The sequence below is a fragment of the Rutidosis leptorrhynchoides genome, chromosome 2, assembly GCF_046630445.1.
Source record: "Rutidosis leptorrhynchoides isolate AG116_Rl617_1_P2 chromosome 2, CSIRO_AGI_Rlap_v1, whole genome shotgun sequence".
NCBI lineage: Eukaryota > Viridiplantae > Streptophyta > Magnoliopsida > Asterales > Asteraceae > Rutidosis > Rutidosis leptorrhynchoides.
This window is the reverse complement of record NC_092334.1, coordinates 62,237,453-62,257,787: the sequence shown is the minus strand read 5'-3', so window position 1 is coordinate 62,257,787 and position 20,335 is coordinate 62,237,453. Positions and strand designations below refer to the sequence as shown.

General features: G+C 31.0%; 1 protein-coding gene across 4 annotated transcripts in view; it reads left to right on the top strand.

The window, feature by feature from the left end:
* The window catches only part of LOC139890931 (phosphatidylinositol 3,4,5-trisphosphate 3-phosphatase and protein-tyrosine-phosphatase PTEN2A-like), a 40,795-nt gene that overhangs the window by 16,047 nt on the left and 4,413 nt on the right, over positions 1-20,335 (top strand). The window contains exons 2-6 of one of the 4 annotated variants that reach the window (XM_071873862.1): positions 17,768-17,790; positions 18,429-18,918; positions 19,118-19,219; positions 19,314-19,370; positions 19,622-19,687. In XM_071873862.1, the coding sequence (XP_071729963.1) occupies positions 18,499-18,918; positions 19,118-19,219; positions 19,314-19,370; positions 19,622-19,687 (645 nt within the window). In that variant the 5' untranslated portion in view covers positions 17,768-17,790; positions 18,429-18,498. Of the gene's footprint in view, positions 1-17,665; positions 17,791-18,356; positions 18,919-19,117; positions 19,220-19,313; positions 19,371-19,621; positions 19,688-20,335 lie in introns of those variants that run through there. The other 3 variants (XM_071873860.1, XM_071873861.1, XM_071873863.1) reach the window with 3 other exon arrangements.

Sequence of the window (20,335 nt, the reverse complement as noted above, 5' to 3'; positions counted from 1 at the left end):
AATTCTTAGGTTACCAAGTAAAAAGGGGCATATTCGGCTTCGATCGTTCAACCATATAATGTAGTTTCGATTACTTGTGTCTATTTCATAAAACATTTATAAAAGCGCATGTATTCTCAGTCCCAAAAATATATATTGCAAAAGCATTTAAAAAGAGAGCAAATGAAACTCACAGTATTGTATTTTGTAGTAAAAATACATATGACGACATTAAACAATTGTAGGGTTGATCTCGGATTCACGAACCTATACCATTTGTGGATATATTAATACACGTAATCGTAATTGATCAATTATATATATATATATATATATATATATATATATATATATATATATATATATATATATATATATATATATATATATATTTGTTAGTAATAGTATACTTGTTATACTATATGTTATTTAGATAATTTTAATATATTTAGTTTATATGTTTTATATAATTATTACTTGTGATTAATAATAAAAACTATATATTAAGGTTTATATATTAATTTATATAGCTTAGCTAATATCTTTTTAGTAATAAAAGTATAACGTAATGTATTTTTATATAAAAGTATCTTTTTATGATAATATTGATAGTTTTAGTGATAACAAAATATAAATTTTATAAGAATGATAATAATAATAATAAGTTTAATAATAATAGTACTAATGATTATGTTAATAATAATAATGATAATATTTATACTACTTATGTTACTAATAATAATAATGATGATAACTAATACTTGCATGACAAAATTTATAATAATAAATACATTAGTAATGTTAATAATAATAAAAATGGTTTTAAGACTTATAATTATGATAATAATACCAATAAACGTTATAATACTAATAATAAAAATAATATCAATAACAATAATAATAATCATGGTAATAACATTAATAATAATTATTAATAATAATAATAATAATAATAATAATAATAATAATTATTATTATTATAAAAATAATAATAATAGAAATAGAAATAGAAATAGAAATAGAAATAAAAGCTTAATACCAAAAGCTGCTGTAAAAAGAATTTCTCCATACCGTGTTCGAACCCGTAACCTCTCGCACAGCCGACAACACCTTAACCATTAGACATTTGTTCCTTTATGAATTACAACCTCACAGTTATTTATTTTAACCGATTTTGTTTTCTGTTTCATCTTCTTCTCTTCCACAGACCCAAACGACCAAAGGGTCAAACCCACATTCGATTAATCAACTAAACGGCTTTTTAGGATTTTTAGACAGTTTATAACCAACTTATATCTATCTTGAATTAATTTTGAAAGCGAAAATAAATAAATAAAAAATTAGAAGATGAAGAACCCAGGCTTGCTGCTGCCGTCGCTAGTTTTAAAAAAAAAAATTATGATTTTGATTACGAGAACATTTTAGCTAGTACTCAAAACATGAAAACAATTGTAAATCTTTCTTAAAAACTATCTCAAACATCAATTTCTTCATAAACTCAGGAATGTATTCGAATTAAATGAAGAACAGATTGTTGACTTTTTGATTTAGAAATTTGACTTCCAAAATTCGTAATCAAGAGATTAAATTGAGATAAGAAAACTTACAGACATTATAATTAGATAATCCTTAACAATCTTGCATTTATAATTTTCTTATTCTGTTATGAAATCAGATTGTTGGTACTTTCACTCAAGAACAGAGAACGGGTTGGTTTCTTGTTCTTACCTTTTGATTTCTGTTTAGTATTGGTTAATATCACTAGATAATCGACAATGATGAATCATTGAAATAGTCTAAACTCTTGTTATTTAGTAAACATAGTCGACAAAGAATCTGTACTCAGAAGTAGAAGGACACGAAAATCAGATAAAAAAAATAAAAGGACAGTTGGATGTCGATTGATAACCAGAACTTTTGGGTGTATCTGTTTGTTTCCGAATTTTTTTACAAGATCATAGACAGGAGAAGATTCGTGGATTGAGGTGTTAAATAGATTACATATTTATCTTTATATTTATATGTATAAATAAGTATTTGTGTATTTATATATATAATATATATATTATGTATATATATTTACATCTGTATACTTGTATTTATATAATTATATATTGATTATATATATATATATATATATATATATATATATATATATATATATATATATATATATATATTAATCATATAAAGAACCTACTACCATTAATTAAATATCTATTACTATTTAATATTAATAATAATGAAACTAATAATAATAATAATAATAATAATAATAATAATAATAATAATAATAATAATAATAATAATAATAATAATAATAATAATAATAATAATAATAATAATAATAATAATAATAATAATAATAATAATAATAATAATAATAATAGAATTAATCATGATAATAATAATATTATGACAATACTTGTATAAATCACAATTTATATAATAATATTAATAATACAAATAATAGTAATAATAATAATATTGATATAATAGTTTATACATATCAAATCTCATATATATATATATATATATATATATATATATATATATATATATATATATATATATATACATATATATATATACTATATATTAAATTAATCTATTAATAATACTAATATCATTATTAATAATGAAAGTAATATTATATTCTATCTTGTAATTACATATATTAATTATGTAATATTTCATATACATTATATATATTAATTATTTATACATTTATATATATATATATATATATATATATATATATATATATATATATATATATATATATATATATATATTAATCATATAAAGAACCTACTACCATTAATTAAATATCTATTACTATTTAATATTAATAATAATGAAAGTAATAATAATAATAATAATAATAATAATAATAATAATAATAATAATAATAATAATAATAATAATAATAATAGAATTAGTCATGATAATAATAATATTATGACAATACTTGTATAAATCACAATTCATATAATAATATTAATAATACAAATAATAGTAATAATAATAATATTGATATAATAGTTTATACATATCAAATCTCATATATATATATATATATATATATATATATTATTATTAGTTTCATTATTATTAATATTAAATAGTAATAGATATATATATATATATACACTATATATTAAATTAATCTATTAATAATACTAATATCATTATTAATAATGAAAGTAATATTATATTCTATCTTGTAATTACATATATTAATTATGTAATATTTCATATACATTATATATATTTATTATTTATACAATTTAACAATGTACATATAATACTAATTATGTATAGAAATTATATACATATTCAAACTGCTGTATATATAATTATGTTTTAAATATCAAGTAGTTTAAATATATTAATCATGTATTGATACAATTATCTCATAGTATATCGATTAATACTTTGTAATTGTTTTTGTAATTTGTTATACGTATATATATATATATATATATGCTTATCTAATCGTAAACTAATGTTCGTGAATCGTCGGAATTAGTTAAAGGTCAAATGTATACATGAACATAGTTCAAAGTTTTAGAGATTTCAATATTACAGACTTTGCTTATCGTGTCGAAATTCAATAAAAATTAAGTTTAAATTTGGTCAAAAATTTTTGGGTCATCACAGTACCTACCCGTTAAAGAAATTTCATCCCAAAATTTGAGTGAGGTGGTCATGGCTAACACTAAATATGTTTTCATGACAAATATGAGTTCATAGATAGAGATTTATCACTGTTGGATAATATGAATAAGACAATTCGATTACTCGAAGCGTACGAGGGAAGTTATCACAAAATAGTGAAATGAGTAAATGCAGGTTTGTTTAAACCAGTGACATAGTCATGGTTGATTTTCGGAGTTCATGGGATATAAAGAAAATCTTCAAAATCTAAAAGATTTGATTCTTCTGGATTTATGAAAATTAAGATCTCTTTAATTAAATGCGATCTTCTGTCTCGATTGCTTTGGCTGGTATTTCCACTATAAATGAACTTCTTCCGTTCCATTATTTTCACCATTCCTATACTTTCTTCCTTAATCCATACTTCTAAATGTTGTAAAAATGTTTAATCCGGTACTGATCCTTGTCCTTCTTCTGACAATCACTTCTGTCTTCCTCCTTTTTCATCTACCACCAGAGGAATCTGCTTTCTTCTATTTCGCCCTTGGGGTTATATTGTTTTTAATTCTCCCTTGTCTTTATGTTGCGATAAACATTGATATACACGGTTTGTAATTTATGTGTTGTTATCGGGCTTTATATTCTCCCTTATATTTCGAAGCTCTATGCTTTTGTTTTCTCTTCCCGACTTCAAGTCAAGCGAATAATGGTTCAGAATTTATAGATATAGAATTTCGAATGATTATAATGTTCTATGCAGGAAGGAACGTGATAGCACGATTTGATTTTCAAATTTATCAATATCACGGAAGATATAGCCATCAAGAATACATTTTCTTGATATGTTCAGGAGTTAACTAGAATGAAAGAGTTATGTAACATGGCACATGATGAAGTTATGATCTGTGAGTCATCATGCTCTAATAGAACTTCCAGCATGACTTACTGTAATATAATCACGTTGGCCAAGCATCATTATATTATACTAACTCATGCTCTAATTCTTAACACTTCTTCAGAATTCATTCATAATTTATGCTTAGGTTTTACAGAAGTTTCCAATATAATGGAATACAGATAGCACGAAGAGGTATATAATTTCGGACGAGAATATTTATGAAAATATCTTCAGAAATATCGAAGATATTTATGATGATATTTTGGAATTTCTAAGTTCGAAAGTTGATGAAAAAAGATTTTTCGCAAGATTTTAACATGACTTCGGAGCATGATATTCTCTAAAGATTTCATCGGATCCAGAATTACCTGGATTCTTTAAATATAGGGTTTGGTCCTTGTATTTGTCCTTAGTCTCCTTCATGGTTAGCTCAATCCGTTTTTCAGTACCAAATTTTCTATCGAGTGTTCCCAACACTCCATTCTTTATCATCAAACTCTTGGCCATTTAGGCCATCTACAATTTTACTGTTTCGTCTGCATTTAATGCAGACATATCTGAATCGTCGGTTATCAATCCGAGGTGTTTTTAGGAGAATTGTGTTTTTAGATGATTAAACGTAGATGGTAGTATGGTGGAATATAAAAGGTTCTCTGGTAACAATAAATGAGTACGCATATATATCAAGGTGGTAATAAGGTTTTTTTGAACGAAAAGTCGAAGTTGACTTGCTGGATTTGTGACAAAATTTGCTACTTTAAAAAAGAACTGCAAAGTTATTTTGGGTAATAATAACACTAAAGGAATTAGCACAGCTACGTGTTAAACGTTTACTCAGTTTCCGAGAGTTTTTCAGGTGCATAACTATATGTATCAACCTTTTCTTTCGTAGATGAAGTGCGGTTGGTTCATCCTATCGATTGAGGTGTATTCAAGAATCATGAAAGGTTTGAACGCAGATTGTAATCGTTGAGATACAAATGAGGTTTAAGATGAAATCAGGTGGCAAACTTGAAGAAATGTTTAGTTTCATATATTATAATCAATATTTTAATTCATTTTAATTGTCCAATGTCATTAGTCCACAGTCGATAGTCCACAGTTAACAGTCCAATAATTCATATATAATTTAATATATAATATTAGAATTAATTAATACGTACCGTGACCCGTGTACATTTCTCAGACTCGATCACAACTCAAACTATATATATTATTGTAGAATCAACCTCAACCCTGTATAGCTAACTCCAGCATTACTGCATATAGAGTGTCTATGGTTATTCCAAATAATATATATAGATGCGTCGATATGATATGTCAAAACCTTGTATACGTGTCCCGATATTTAAAGTGTGTAAAATAAATAACAGAAATTAAATGACGATAAATAAAATTGCGAGAATTAAAATTGCGATAAATAAAATGCGATAAATAAATTACGATAATAAAATGTAATAAGAAATTAACAGTTAGCTAGGAACAGTTAGCTAGGATTTTGTTAGTGTGGATTCTTAACAAAATTTTCTCATGGTTAATTTGTTTATTTCTAACAAATTTTATTTTTGTCCAATGTTTTCTTCATTATACCACTTGTTGGATTCTGATACGTCAAAATCCAAATATGAAATTGAATGAAAATGGTTATTCTGCGGTGAACAGATACGTATATCGGTGGATGTAAGTAGGATAGTAAATGACCGTTGAATCAGATTTCGAAGAATGTACAGTGTAACTTATTAATGTGAAATTTAAATATTCCTTGGGTATTACCTACCCGTTAAAATATTTTCACCATTAACAGTTTCTACGAAAGAATTTTTAATTACAATCTTTATAAAAATATACTTACATATATATTTTCTTCAGATGTAATCATAGATTTAATGAATTAATATAGTATTAATCTCATTTGATTTACCGTTAGAACTAGAATACATAATCTCTAAAACATTAAAGATTACATAATCGCCATAAAGAACGAAGATAATTGATGTAGAACGATACGTAGAACGATGATTATACTCAAGGTACAGAATGAAATGTTGAGGCATGGATTGTTGATGGTACTGGTGCTGTTATTGATGGTACTGTTGGTGCCGGTGATGTTGCTGAAGCTGGTAAATTTTGCACCATATTCTCTAAATTGATTACTCGAGCGCGAAGTTCGTTGACTTCTTCTATTATTCCGGGATGATTGTCGGTCAGAACGAGCGAATGAATAAGATTTAGAATTGTGGATAAAATATAATCGTGTCGCGCTACTCTGGAAATGAGGCTGAAAATGGTGTTTTTGGATAGGTTCGCCGGTAAGTGTTTCAGATTCTTCACCAAGAGGTGAATTCGGTTAGTGGAAATGATCGTCTTCTTCTCGTCTCCATTGATTAAGTCGACTACGAACCCATCCCCAATTTCTCCAGATTTGGTGATGACTGATTAGTTGATCCATTCCGGTCACACTGCTTTCGGAGTTCGAGTGAAAATCTATATCGAAATAGATGTCGAAATCCGAGGAATTCGAACTGGTTGAGGGATACATCTCGTACGATCAGATGAAAGATTTTCGATATGAAAAAGATTATAGGATGTAAATTAGTACCCTGCAATACATGATTTACATATGCATATATAATACTAAAATCCCATAAGTTACGGAGGAATCTACGGAAGCTGTCAGGCAAAGGTAACAATAACAGATACGCTAAGATAAGAATTTATCTATACACTGTCTATGTAATAGAGGCAGTAAGACATGTCTAGACTTTAAGGATGATAAGCAAATAATTCCCTAAAAATGATAAACAGGTAATTCTCAACACGAAATGATAAGCAAAACTTTTGACATGCAGACACGGTCGAAGTCCAGACTCACTAATGCATCTAAACAACTATCAGTTAGACACACTAATGCAAGACCTGGTTCGCTAAGACCACCGCTCTGATACCAACTTTCATAACCCGTCCTAATCCATCTGGACAAAGTCCATATCGATTATAAATGATTCACAACAGTTGATTACATTGCGAGGTACTTGACCTCTATATGATACATTTTACAAACATTGCATTCGTTTTTGAAAAGACAATCTTTCATTACATCGAAAGTTGACGGCATGCATACCATTTCATAATATATCTAACTATAATTGACTTAATGATAATCTTGATGAACTCGATGACTCGAATGCAACGTCTTTTGAAATATGTCAAGAATGACTCCAAGTAATATTTCTAATATGAGCAAATGCACAGCGGAAGATTTCTTTCATACCTGAGAATAAACATGCTTTAAAGTGTCAACCAAAAGGTTGGTGAGTTCATTAGTTTAACATAAATAATCATTTCCATCATTTTAATAGACCACAATATTTTCATTTTCATTTCTCATAAATATACGTCCCATGCATAGAGACAAAAAATAATCATTCATATGGATTGAACACATGGCAACCGACATTAACAAGATGCATATAGAATATCCCCATCATTCCGGGACACTCATCGGACATGATAATTTTGAAGTACTAAAGCATTTCAAATTCCAGAATGGGGCTTGTTGGGCCCGATAGATCTATCTTTAGAATTCGCGTCAATTAGTAGACTGATTTACTAATTCTTAGGTTACCAAGTAAAAAGGGGCATATTCGGCTTCGATCATTCAATCATATAATGTAGTTTCGATTACTTGTGTCTATTTCGTAAAACATTTATAAAAGCGCATGTATTCTCAGTCCCAAAAATATATATTGCAAAAGCATTTAAAAAGGGAGTAAATGAAACTCACAGTATTGTATTTTGTAGTAAAAATACATATGACGACATTGAACAATTGTAGGGTTGACCTCGGATTCACGAACCTATACCATTTGTGGATATATTAATACACGTAATCGTAATTGATCAATTATATATATATATATATATATATATATATATATATATATATATATATATATATATATATATATATATATATATATATATATATATATATATATATATATATATATATATATTTTGGTAGTAATAGTATACTTGTTATACTATATGTTATTTAGATAATTTTAATATATTTAGTTTATATGTTTTATATAATTATTACTTGTGATTAATAATAAAAACTATATATTAAGGTTTTATATATTAATTTATATAGCTTAGCTAATATCTTTTTAGTAATAAAAGTATAACGTAATGTATTTTTATATAAAAGTATCTTTTTATGATAATATTGATAGTTTTAGTGATAACAAAATATAAATTTTATAAGAATGATAATAATGATAATAAGTTTAATAATAATAGTACTAATGATTATGTTAATAATAATAATGATAATATTTATACTACTTATGTTACTAATAATAATAATAATGATAACTAATACTTGCATGACAAAATTTATAATAATAAATATATTAGTAATGTTAATAATAATAAAAATGGTTTTAAGACTTATAATTATGATAATAATACCAATAAACGTTATAATACTAATAATAAAAATAATATCAATAACAATAATAATAATCATGGTAATAACATTAATAATAATAATAATAATAATAATAATAATAATAATAATAATAATAATAGAAATAGAAATAAAAGCTTAATACTAAAAGCTGCTGTAAAAAGAATTTCTCCATACCGGGTTCGAACCCGTGACCTCTCGCACAGCTGACAACACCTTAACCATTAGACCATTTGTTTCTTTCTGAATTGCAACCTCACAGTTATTTATTTTAACCGATTTTGTTTTCTGTTTCATCTTCTTCTCTTCCACAGACCCAAACGACCAAAGGGTCAAACCCACATTCGATTAATCAACTAAACGGCTTTTTAGGATTTTTAGATAGTTTATAACCAACTTATATCTATCTTGAATTAATTTTGAAAGCGAAAATAAAAAAAAAATTAGAAGATGAAGGACCCATGCTTGCTGCTGCCGTCGCTAGTTTAAAAAAAAATTATGATTTTGATTACGAGAACATTTTAGCTAGTACTCCCAACATGAAAACAATTGTAAATCTTTCTTAAAAACTATCTCAAACATCAATTTCTTCATAAACTCAGGAACGTATTCGAATTAAATGAAGAACAGATTGTTGACATTTTGATTTAGAAATTTGACTTCCAAAATTCGTAATCAAGAGATTAAATTGAGATAAGAAAACTTACAGACATTATAATTAGATAATCCTTAACAATCTTGCATTTAAAATTTTCTTATTCTGTTACGAAATCAGATTGTTGGTACTTTCACTCAAGAACAGAGAACGGGTTGGTTTCTTGTTCTTATCTTTTGATTTCTGTTTAGTATTGGTTAATATCACTAGATAATCGACAATGATGAATCATTAAAATAGTATAAACTCTTGTTATTTAGCAAACATAGTCGACAAAGAATCTGTACTCAGAAGTAGAAGGACACGAAAAGCAGATAAAAAAAATAAAAGGACAGTTGGATGTCGATTGATAACCAGAACTTTTGGGTATATCTGTTTGTTTCCGAATTTTTTACAAGATCATAGACAGGAGAAGATTCGTGGATTGAGGTGTTAAACCGATTACATATTTATCTTTATATTTATATGTATAAATAAGTATTTGTGTATTTATATATATAATATATATATTATGTATATGTATTTACATCTGTATACTTGTATTTGTATAATTATATATTGATTATATATATATATATATATATATATATATATATATATATATTATATTAATCATATAAAGAACCTACTACCATTAATTAAATATCTATTACTATTTAATATTAATAATAATGAAACTAATAATAATAATAATAATAATAATAATAATAATAATAATAATAATAATAATAATAATAATAATAATAATAATAATAATAATAATAATAATAATAATAGAATTAGTCATGATAATAATAATATTATGACAATACTTGTATAAATCACAATTCAAATAATAATATTAATAATACAAATAATAGTAATAATAATAATATTGATATAATAGTTTATACATATCAAATCTCATATATATATATATATATATATATATATATATATATATATATATATATATATATATATATATATATATATATATATAATTAATCTATTAATAATACTAATATCATTATTAATAATGAAAGTAATATTATATTCTATCTTGTAATTACATATATTAATTATGTAATATTTCATATACATTATATATATTTATTATTTATACAATTTAACAATGTACATATAGTACTAATTATGTATAGAAATTATATACATATTCAAACTGCTGTATATATAATTATATTTTAAATATCGAGTAGTTTAAATATATTATTCATGTATTGATACAATTATCTCATAGTATATCGATTAATACTTTGTAATTGTTTTTGTAATTTGTTATACGTATATATATGCTTATCTAATCGTAAACTAATGTTCGTGAATCATCGGGATTAGTCAAAGGTCAAATGTATACATGAACATAGTTCAAAGTTTTAGAGATTTCAATATTACAGACTTTGCTTATCGTGTCGAAATCAAATAAAAATTAAGTTTAAATTTGGTCAGAAATTTCCGGGTCGTCACACGAGCCTGAGATTGATAGTGTTCGAGCTCGGCTCATTTGGTTTTCAGAAAGCTCGAGCTCGAGCTCAGCTCGGTTCGAGCCTTGAATTTTCAGCTCGAACTCGGCTCACTATTTATGTTTAAAGCTCGAGCTCGGCTCGTTATTAGCTCGATACATAATCACAATTGGGCTTTTGCTTGTATTTGTATGAACTTGAGAATAGGAATAGATGGTTACGTTAATCTCTTTTTCGTTGGGAAGATATCAGAGTTCAGTCGGAAAAAGACAAGTTAATGAATCGACAAAATCTTAAAAAGTAACTAGTAAAATTTAATGTAAATGTGGGAAATGTAAAAGCGTGTGTGAGGTGATCTGTGGGAAACTGTAACACCCTAGGCAAATTCCACATCGCCCACGAACATGAGTGATCATGGGATTATAAGGTAATACTCACGCTTAAATGACACAACGCGTTTTGGGGCCACAGGCGCAGCAGATCTCATGAGAACTCTGCAGTTAAGCGTGCTCGGGCGAGAGCACTACCAGGATGGGTGACCTCCTGGGAAAGTGCTCGTCGTGTGTGGTTGCCAAGAAAAAGCCGTGCGCCTGCGGGCAAAGCGGACAATATTGTGGTCATGTTAAGCTGGGGTGTTACAGAATGGTATCAGAGCCACTCATGTGCCGTTGGGGGTGGTGGGACAAACCTCATCGAGGACGATGAGTCCCTATGGGGGGGTGAATGTAACACCCTAGGCAAATCCCACATCGCCCACGAACATGAGTGATCATGGGATTATAAGGTAATACTCACGCTTAAATGACACAACGCGTTTTGGGATCACAGGCTGAGTAGAAGTGCGAGTACGTTGTGGTTAAGCGTACTCGGACGAGAGCACTACCAGGATGGGTGACCTCCTGGGAAAGTGCTTCTCGTGTGTGGTCGCCAAGAAAAAGCCGTGCGCCTGCGGGCAAAGCGGACAATATTGTGGTCATGTTAAGCTGGGGTGTTACAGAAACTACAAAAGAGCAGACTAAAATCTAATTTGATTTCCTCCCAATTTAATTTGATTTACTCCGTAAATGATATATATATATATATATATATATATATATATATATATATATATATATATATATATATATATATATATATATATAAGCTCGAGCTCGTTTATTAAACGAGCTCATTCTTATGCTCGAGCTCGGGCTCGAGCTCGTTTAGGCTCGACTCGAATCGAGTTTTTAACGAGCCGAGCTCGAGTAGCTCACGAGTAGCTCGGCTCATTTGCAGCCCTACAAGCAGCCATCAGTTTTGTACACTAGCTTGCCGACGTTTTATTTTAATATATAATATAATATATATAATTTTATATAATTATATATATATATATTATATTATATTCTTGTGCATAGTTGACTTGTAATTTTAGCTCCGTTGACTCGCGCGTTGATGCTCGGTTTATGTCTCGGTTCCGAATTTTCGAACGTTTTCTTGTACGCTTTAATATCTTGGACTTTATGTTTCGCAACTTGTAATTTGCAAAAAAAAATTATTTTCCTTAACTCCCAAAATTCGCGCAAGTCTTTAACTCACTTTTAGTGGCATTTTTGAGTGCACTATGGCTTTAGTGGCACTTTTCAAGCTTTAGTGGCACTTTTTATTCAATTCCTTAATCTTCGTGCTTCGTCTTCACATTTATTTATTTAAACGATTACAACTTAAAAATAGAATAATTACAACTAAAAACTTTACATATTGGGATGATATTGTGACTAAATATATGTTCATTTGGAGCACCATCATCCTCACTCGTACCTCCTTCATTGTTATCGGGTCCGTTTCTCGTCTTCATACTATAAAACAGAAATAGATTAAACAAGGAAACGAGAGGACAAGACACAATTATATACATACACACCTAACCGCCCCATCTTGCTCAACAATCGTCGTACATCGCTCGTTTGACATGATTTGAACCCGTAACAATGGTAGCTAATCATTGTTACGCGAGCACGTCGCATTTACTTGCTAGTACAACGTTTATCTCACTTGATGATTGCAAAACACAACACAAAACAATTAGCGCATAGTTAGTTCACCTAAGCCTAGGCACTAACCAATTCCCGGTCCGACCCGTCTCCTACAAGTCCCGCATAAAGCGCATTCACAACAAAGTCTAAGTCTAGGCACCTATCTCAAGTCGCCTAAATCCCTTAGACCATGCTCTGATACCACTTGTAACAACCCGAGTTCGCTATCTCAAAAACACGCCTAAAAAAAACTTTTCTGAAACAACACATCTGGACGGCGTCCAGGAAAGAAGGCCTGGACGGCGTCCAGAAGATCTGGACGTCGTCCAAATGAACTGTCAGATTCTGACTTGGATGTCCAACTTATTCGAGCGGAAAACCCGCTTCCCGACACTTTTAAACGAAACCCTTTTCACAATATGTTAACATAATTAAAACTAAGAAGTTTCCACCATAAAACCAAGTTTTACAACACCGAGCCCACATCGACCGTTTTACGAGTTTCGTACAAAAATACAAGTTCGACCATAAAAGTTTAAATTCCAAACGACACTAGAGCATGGTGTTTGGGGTTAAACTACCCAAATCTTGGCCGAACTTCCAAAAGCTAAAACCCCCGAAAGCCACTACTATTGCAAACGAATACCTTTGCCCTTGTCCACGCCGGAGCCTAAAAAGGTAAATAACGAGAGGGTAAGCTAAAGATTAGTGAATGCAATAATTATACACATACATATATAATATACCTACTTACATACACTTACACACACCGTAATATCGCTAGTATATAACAATTAGCATACAAACTCCGAGTATAAGCTAATAACCTCCAAATACCGCAACTAGCATAATCAATAGCATATTCACCGAAATAATATATTTTGCTACACAACAACACATACACAACTATATGGTTAACCATAAACGCGTCATGGTGCTACCAGCTCCGTGGTTCACACCATACGCAATGTTATGATGCTACCGGCTCCGTAGTTCACGTCACTACGCATTTGAGTCATACCCTTTTATAGTGCTACCTGCTCCTTGGTTCACACTTCGGTGCTACCGGCTCCGTGGTTCACACCTCATTTTATAGTGCTACCGGCTCCATGGTTCACACTTTGATGCTACCGGCTCCGTGGTTCACATCACAACTCGAGTCATACTCTTTTATAGTGCTACCGGCTTCGTGGTTCACACTTTAACGACTCGTGCTATAGTGCTACCGGCTCCGTGGTTCACACTACAACACACGTACCATGATGCTACCAGCTCCGAGGTTCACATCATAGCACACTCGCACATATTATGGCACTACCAACTCTGTGGTTCGTACCATAGCACATAAATAAATACACTATATACATACATGCATAATTATTCCACTCACCTTAACGCCTTATGTGAATGTTTTATACTTCCGCAAGCTTCAAGACAAAGTACCTAATACAATAAGTACTCAATCAACACACAAACTAGTTGGACTTATCACCAACAATTCTCTCGTGTGCATTTAATGACTTAAATGCATTAATGTCCAATTTTCACCAAAACAGTCCATTTAAAGTCAAGACCATCTCGTATCACTAAAAGCTAGTGACTAAGGTCCAACAACACTAACTAATACACCATTAGGGTATTTCATACCCATCTTTTCCAACTAGGTCAATTATTACCCATTTAAGCATTTTAAAGTCACACACCCATTTCGGGTCATCCACTAACCCAATTAACACCCATTTGCTTAATAACTAAGTGTGCTAGTAATTAACTAACCAATTATGACTCATAAGTCCCTTTAACATTTCCAAAACCCTAGGTTAGTCATCCTTGGGTCCTCATGGCCCAATCTTACCCAAGAACACCCAAAATCACCAAATATGGGTTTTGTGTTCATCATTAACCCAAACCCTATCCCTTAAACAAATTAAAAATAAGGAAATCAAGGTTAGAGCATACCACTACAATCACAACGAAGCTAGTGATTAGATGAACAACTTTAACACACGCGCTTTGGCCCGAAATCAAGTTCTTCTTCCTCGATTTGAGTTTTCTTACACAAGAATCACTCTCTCTAGAATTGAAGTGAATGAGGCTCCTAGAACTGATCTTGTGGCCTTAGATTCGTCCAACAAGTGAAAAGACCAAACTACCCCCATTTAATATCTAAAAGAACACAACTGGCCAGCCAGTTCAACTGGACGGCGTCCAGCCCTTTACAATTAGATGGCGTCCCATATATTTGGACGGCGTCCCAAACACCTGAGAAAACAGAATCTTACACCGTATCTTCCTGGTCGTCGCGAGTTAAATTCCACCGACCACACCGTTAAACTTGAATTTTTTTTATGAACAAAACAAAACTAACTATGTTATAAACGGACATTTTGAAAAAAATGCTAAACACAACGACAGCCCGTATCTTCCTGCTCGCCGCGAGTTAAATTTTTTCGACAGCACCGTCAGACTCGAAATAATTTTATGAACAAAACGAAACTAACCACTTTCGAAATGGACACTTTTTAAAAAATGCTAAACACAACAACAGCCCGTATCTTCCTGCTCGCCGCGAGTTAAATTTTTTTGACAGCACCGTCAGACTCGAAATAATTTTATGAACGAAACAAAACTAACTACGTTCGAAACAGACACCTTTTTAAAAAAATGCTAAAGACAACGACATCTATAACGGCGCTTAACACATGAGCCATTTTTCCTTCTGTAAATACAGACTGCTACGTTAAATATGAATACGCAGGCCGAAAGCCCCCGCCGCATCGCACGGGCCGGATGCGGACTAGTTTATAAAAAATGCAATTGGAATATCACTTCCCCTTTTTAATACCTAAGTTGAGTGTCTTTAGTATATTTGTAGTAATTACTTTCTTGGTTTACATTTATGGAGAAATTGATATAAAGTTTACATTTATAGAGAAATTGATATAAAGTATAAGTTGATATCTATTTTTGATTATTCTAAAATATTTAAGATCGTTAAGCTGACATCTGTGTATAACTATGATGCTCATTTTGCAATTTACCACATTAAAAACAATTTTGAATGTTCATTTTCGACCACCTTAATTGAAACTTCAAGTTCTGCTCCTGCTTGCATGTTTCCATTTAATTTGTACCTCACATTGTTGTCGTAGGTTATGTAGGCAAGTGTTATTCAGTATTAGTAGTCTCATGTTTCAGTAGAAGTTATTTGGTTTAGAGTAGTATATAAATATATAAGTTTTGTTTGAATTAATCAGCGAAAAATTTGGCTTTAAAGCTTATATGTTTCTTTCGTCTACATTTTCACGATCAACTTGAAGAGACTGTATCATTGGTGCTTTCATTGCACTCTCATCATGCCTCCTTGCCAATCCCCTCATTTGAGGAATCCCCCGTTGCCTTAATCGAGACAATGCAACAACTCATTAACGCCTTCATGACCACTAACACCCAAGTTGCTGCCACTACGAAACTTGATGCTTTAGCCGACCTCCTTTTGACTCACGCCAACACAACTACATCTCAGCAAAACTCAATATCCAAACTCCTCACCTCTCACGCTTCCTCATCCACAACCAAACCCAATGAACCACTGCTCGCCACTATAAAATACAAACCCACTGATCCAACACTTATCATTAGTGCCACCCCTTGAGTTGTCAAAAATCCTTCTCCCATCCTTTGAAGGTTCCACCTCGCTTAATTGGTGACTGTAAGCTGATTAATACTTCAATGTTTATCGTATTCCCCTTGAATAAAGGGTCTCGCATGTTTTTTTCCGTTTCAATAGTGAATCCCAAAGTTGGTGCAAGTATTTGCACAATAACCGTTACTCGGTCACTGGCTGCAATGCACGAGAGCCTCGAAGTTACGTTTTAACCTCTCATGTAATAACCACATTTTTTCGTTAAGCTGTCCGTTAGTTCTTTAACGATCGTTAGTGACTTGTTATACGTTTAGAAGATAACATTTTTGTGTTATAATTTGCTATAAAATTATTTGTAATATTTATTTGATGAGTAAGTTGATAATATGAACTCTCGATGAAAATGTAGATATGTAAAAGCATTGTTGATGAACAATAATTCTGATGTTTGAGATGAATTCGTAAGATGATCATAAATATTTTTGTGTTTTTGTTTTTGAAGTGTTTATGACATTGAAAATTAGACAAAGATAGGAAATGAAATGAAGATGAGTGTTGATCGATGTAGACTAAGAATAAGATGATGAAATGTTGTTGTTGAGAGAGAGGATCTGAATCTGAGATGGATATGTGTACAATAGCAGGCAGTGAAATAGATTTGTTAAATGGGAAAATTGAATCATTTGGACTTTATTACTCTCACATGTGTGACATATGTGAAGGGTTAACTGATGTAAGCTAACGGACGTTAGCTATGGTACCAACAACGTAAATTAAGTCAAGTCTAGGTACCAATTATGCAAAAAAAAAAAAAAAATTATAGATTTTTTAATGCAAATGAACAGCATAATTTTTTCATTATTTATTCTCGTTCAAAATCTAATTGCATAAAAAACGCAACTTAAGCAATAAACGTACTGTCGCTACTACCTTAAACCACCTGCAACCGCCGTTCGCCACCGGAAACTACTAAACGTCTATCGGAATTAAATTGAAATCGGTAAGATATATACTAGCGTCTTTTTGAACTCTTAATAGATCTATAACTGATTGTTGCTCACTCTTGTAAATTACTTAATTACCTCATATCAAGCTGTACGTAATCAAATATTGTAATCCAACGGTTTTGATTGCGGTTATATAGTACTTTTTCTGTCATTAATTGATGAAAATTGGCTAATTGCAGATCAGAACAATATCTTAGCTGAATTTGCTATTTTAGTTATTAGGATCTGTAGATTGGGGAAACTATAAATTGCTTATTGTGTAAATTGCTTTGTGCCACTTTTGGATTTTATATTTAAACGAGTGAAAATATGCTGGCTAGTGATATAAAATATATCTATATATATATATATATATATTGGATCACTTTTAAGTTTTAAGTAAAGTAATGATAAAAATAGTAGTTATTGTTACAAATAAAATGTTCATTTATAAAAAGAGTTTTAGTTTTACTAAGCTATTTAGATGAATGAGGCTAATCAGCATGGCCGTCTCATTAATTTATAAGTACTTGTTCGAAATATAAAAATGGCACTTATAAACGTTGAATTTTCAATACAGATAAAAAGATAATACTACTGAAATTGTATGACTTCTGACTTGGAATAATTTGTGTCGGAAAATGAAATTTAGAATCTGCTACAGTGGAATGTTACGTGTGTAATTGGCTGCTTCCGTTTGAAACAAGAGATCTGAGACGTAAATGGATTTAGAATCTGCTAAGACAACGTCACCCTCTGTTAAAGAATCGGACCTGCAAGCTACTGCAGTGGAACCTGGACATGATTCTGCACAAGGTTCACCGTCAAAGCTTTCTGCTTCTGGCATAACCACTTGGGCTAAAAATCTGAAACTTTCGCAACCTTTGGGTGGTACACAAGATGATTCTTCATCTGAAAATGGTGGGAGGTCACCCTTTGCTCGTTTGACTAGCGGACTTGGGTTACGGTTGTCTCCAAAGTCACATCAACAAGACGATAGTACTGATGGAGCTCCAACAACGCCACAAGGTGGTATTATTGGGACACTCACTAAAGGTTTTGTAGACACATCTAAAAATGCAGTGAAGGCTGTACAGGTCAAGGCTCGTCATGTTGTGTCGCAAAATAAACGAAGATATCAGGTATGTCATGATTCTTCTTGCTATATTAAGGTTTAATAGCTAATACTGATTATACTTAAGGGTAAAACATTTGTGCCCTAAGAACCCGTGGAGTAACACATGCGATTTTTTTTCTGAATTATAAAAGGGTGTTGAATAAAAAAAAAAAAACTTACTTTTGTTATAAGCATGACTTGTTGTTACTTTATCCCGGTTCCAGGAAGGAGGATTTGATTTGGATATGACATATATTACGGAGAATATAATTGCTATGGGATTCCCTGCTGGTGATATGAGCTCTGGTTTTTTCGGATATGTTGAGGTAATCAACTAATCATAGTGTTTGCGTCATTAAATTGATGAATATAAATTGGTTGATGAAGCGGTTCAGTTAATATTTCGAAAATGTGTTGTAGGGATTTTATCGTAACCATATGGAGGAAGTTATCAGATTCTTTGAAACATATCACAAGGTGAGAATGTTTTCTTGTATATTATTTTATAATCAATGTATAATCTTTTTAGCTTGTATACATTTCATTATGACATATTTGTATGATAGACAAGCAATTTTATATCGGTGTGTTGGTTTTGGAAATTTTGTATTTAAGGTAACCGTATAATATGGTTGTGATTGCTGGCTGCTCAAAAATTCCATCAACGACTTATCTCGAGTGATTGATTCAGATGTTCAATTGTTAATTTTTGTATTTGTCATTATCAGGATAAGTACAAGGTGTACAATCTATGTTCTGAAAGGCTATACGATGCATCACTGTTTGAGGGGAAGGTTCGTTAACAACTCAACTGCTTTACTTTATGCTTTTTCTACCGAAATTCTTCTATTTCATTATTTGCATTTTTTCAAGCAGAATAGAATGTTATCGTCTGTACATAGAATTGTAGATTGTTAACTAACCTTTGACATAATTGTTAACTAACCTTTGACATAGAGTTGTTAGGGTAAACCTGTAAGGATCGCATATGATAGAGGGACTTCCCCTTAGACTTATATACATACATTTGTTTTATCCCATGACCGATGTGGGACTTTGGTTTGCACCCTTACAAACCTCCCCTCAAACCTAAGTCCATCTAGGCTTCTCCTCCAACGATAGTCTGGATCCAACCTTTACCGCCGCCAACTCGGAACTCTCAACCTGGTGGGAGGGGCAGGGAGATTTCGATACAAGGCTTCCAGGATCAACTCATCGTGCCAGGGTCCCCCTCGAACGAGAGCTGGGTTCACTCATCGCTGCTCAAGACCGAGGGGTGCGCCACGTCGCTGCGTGCGCTCAGGGGTGCGCCCTACTGCGCCGTCCACCACATCGGGGCTATAACCTAGCTCTGATACCACTTGTAAGGATCGCATAGCCCAAACACAATGTCCTGCAATATAAGTCCAAGAGTCCATCCTTTTCTAAAACCAATTGGTGAT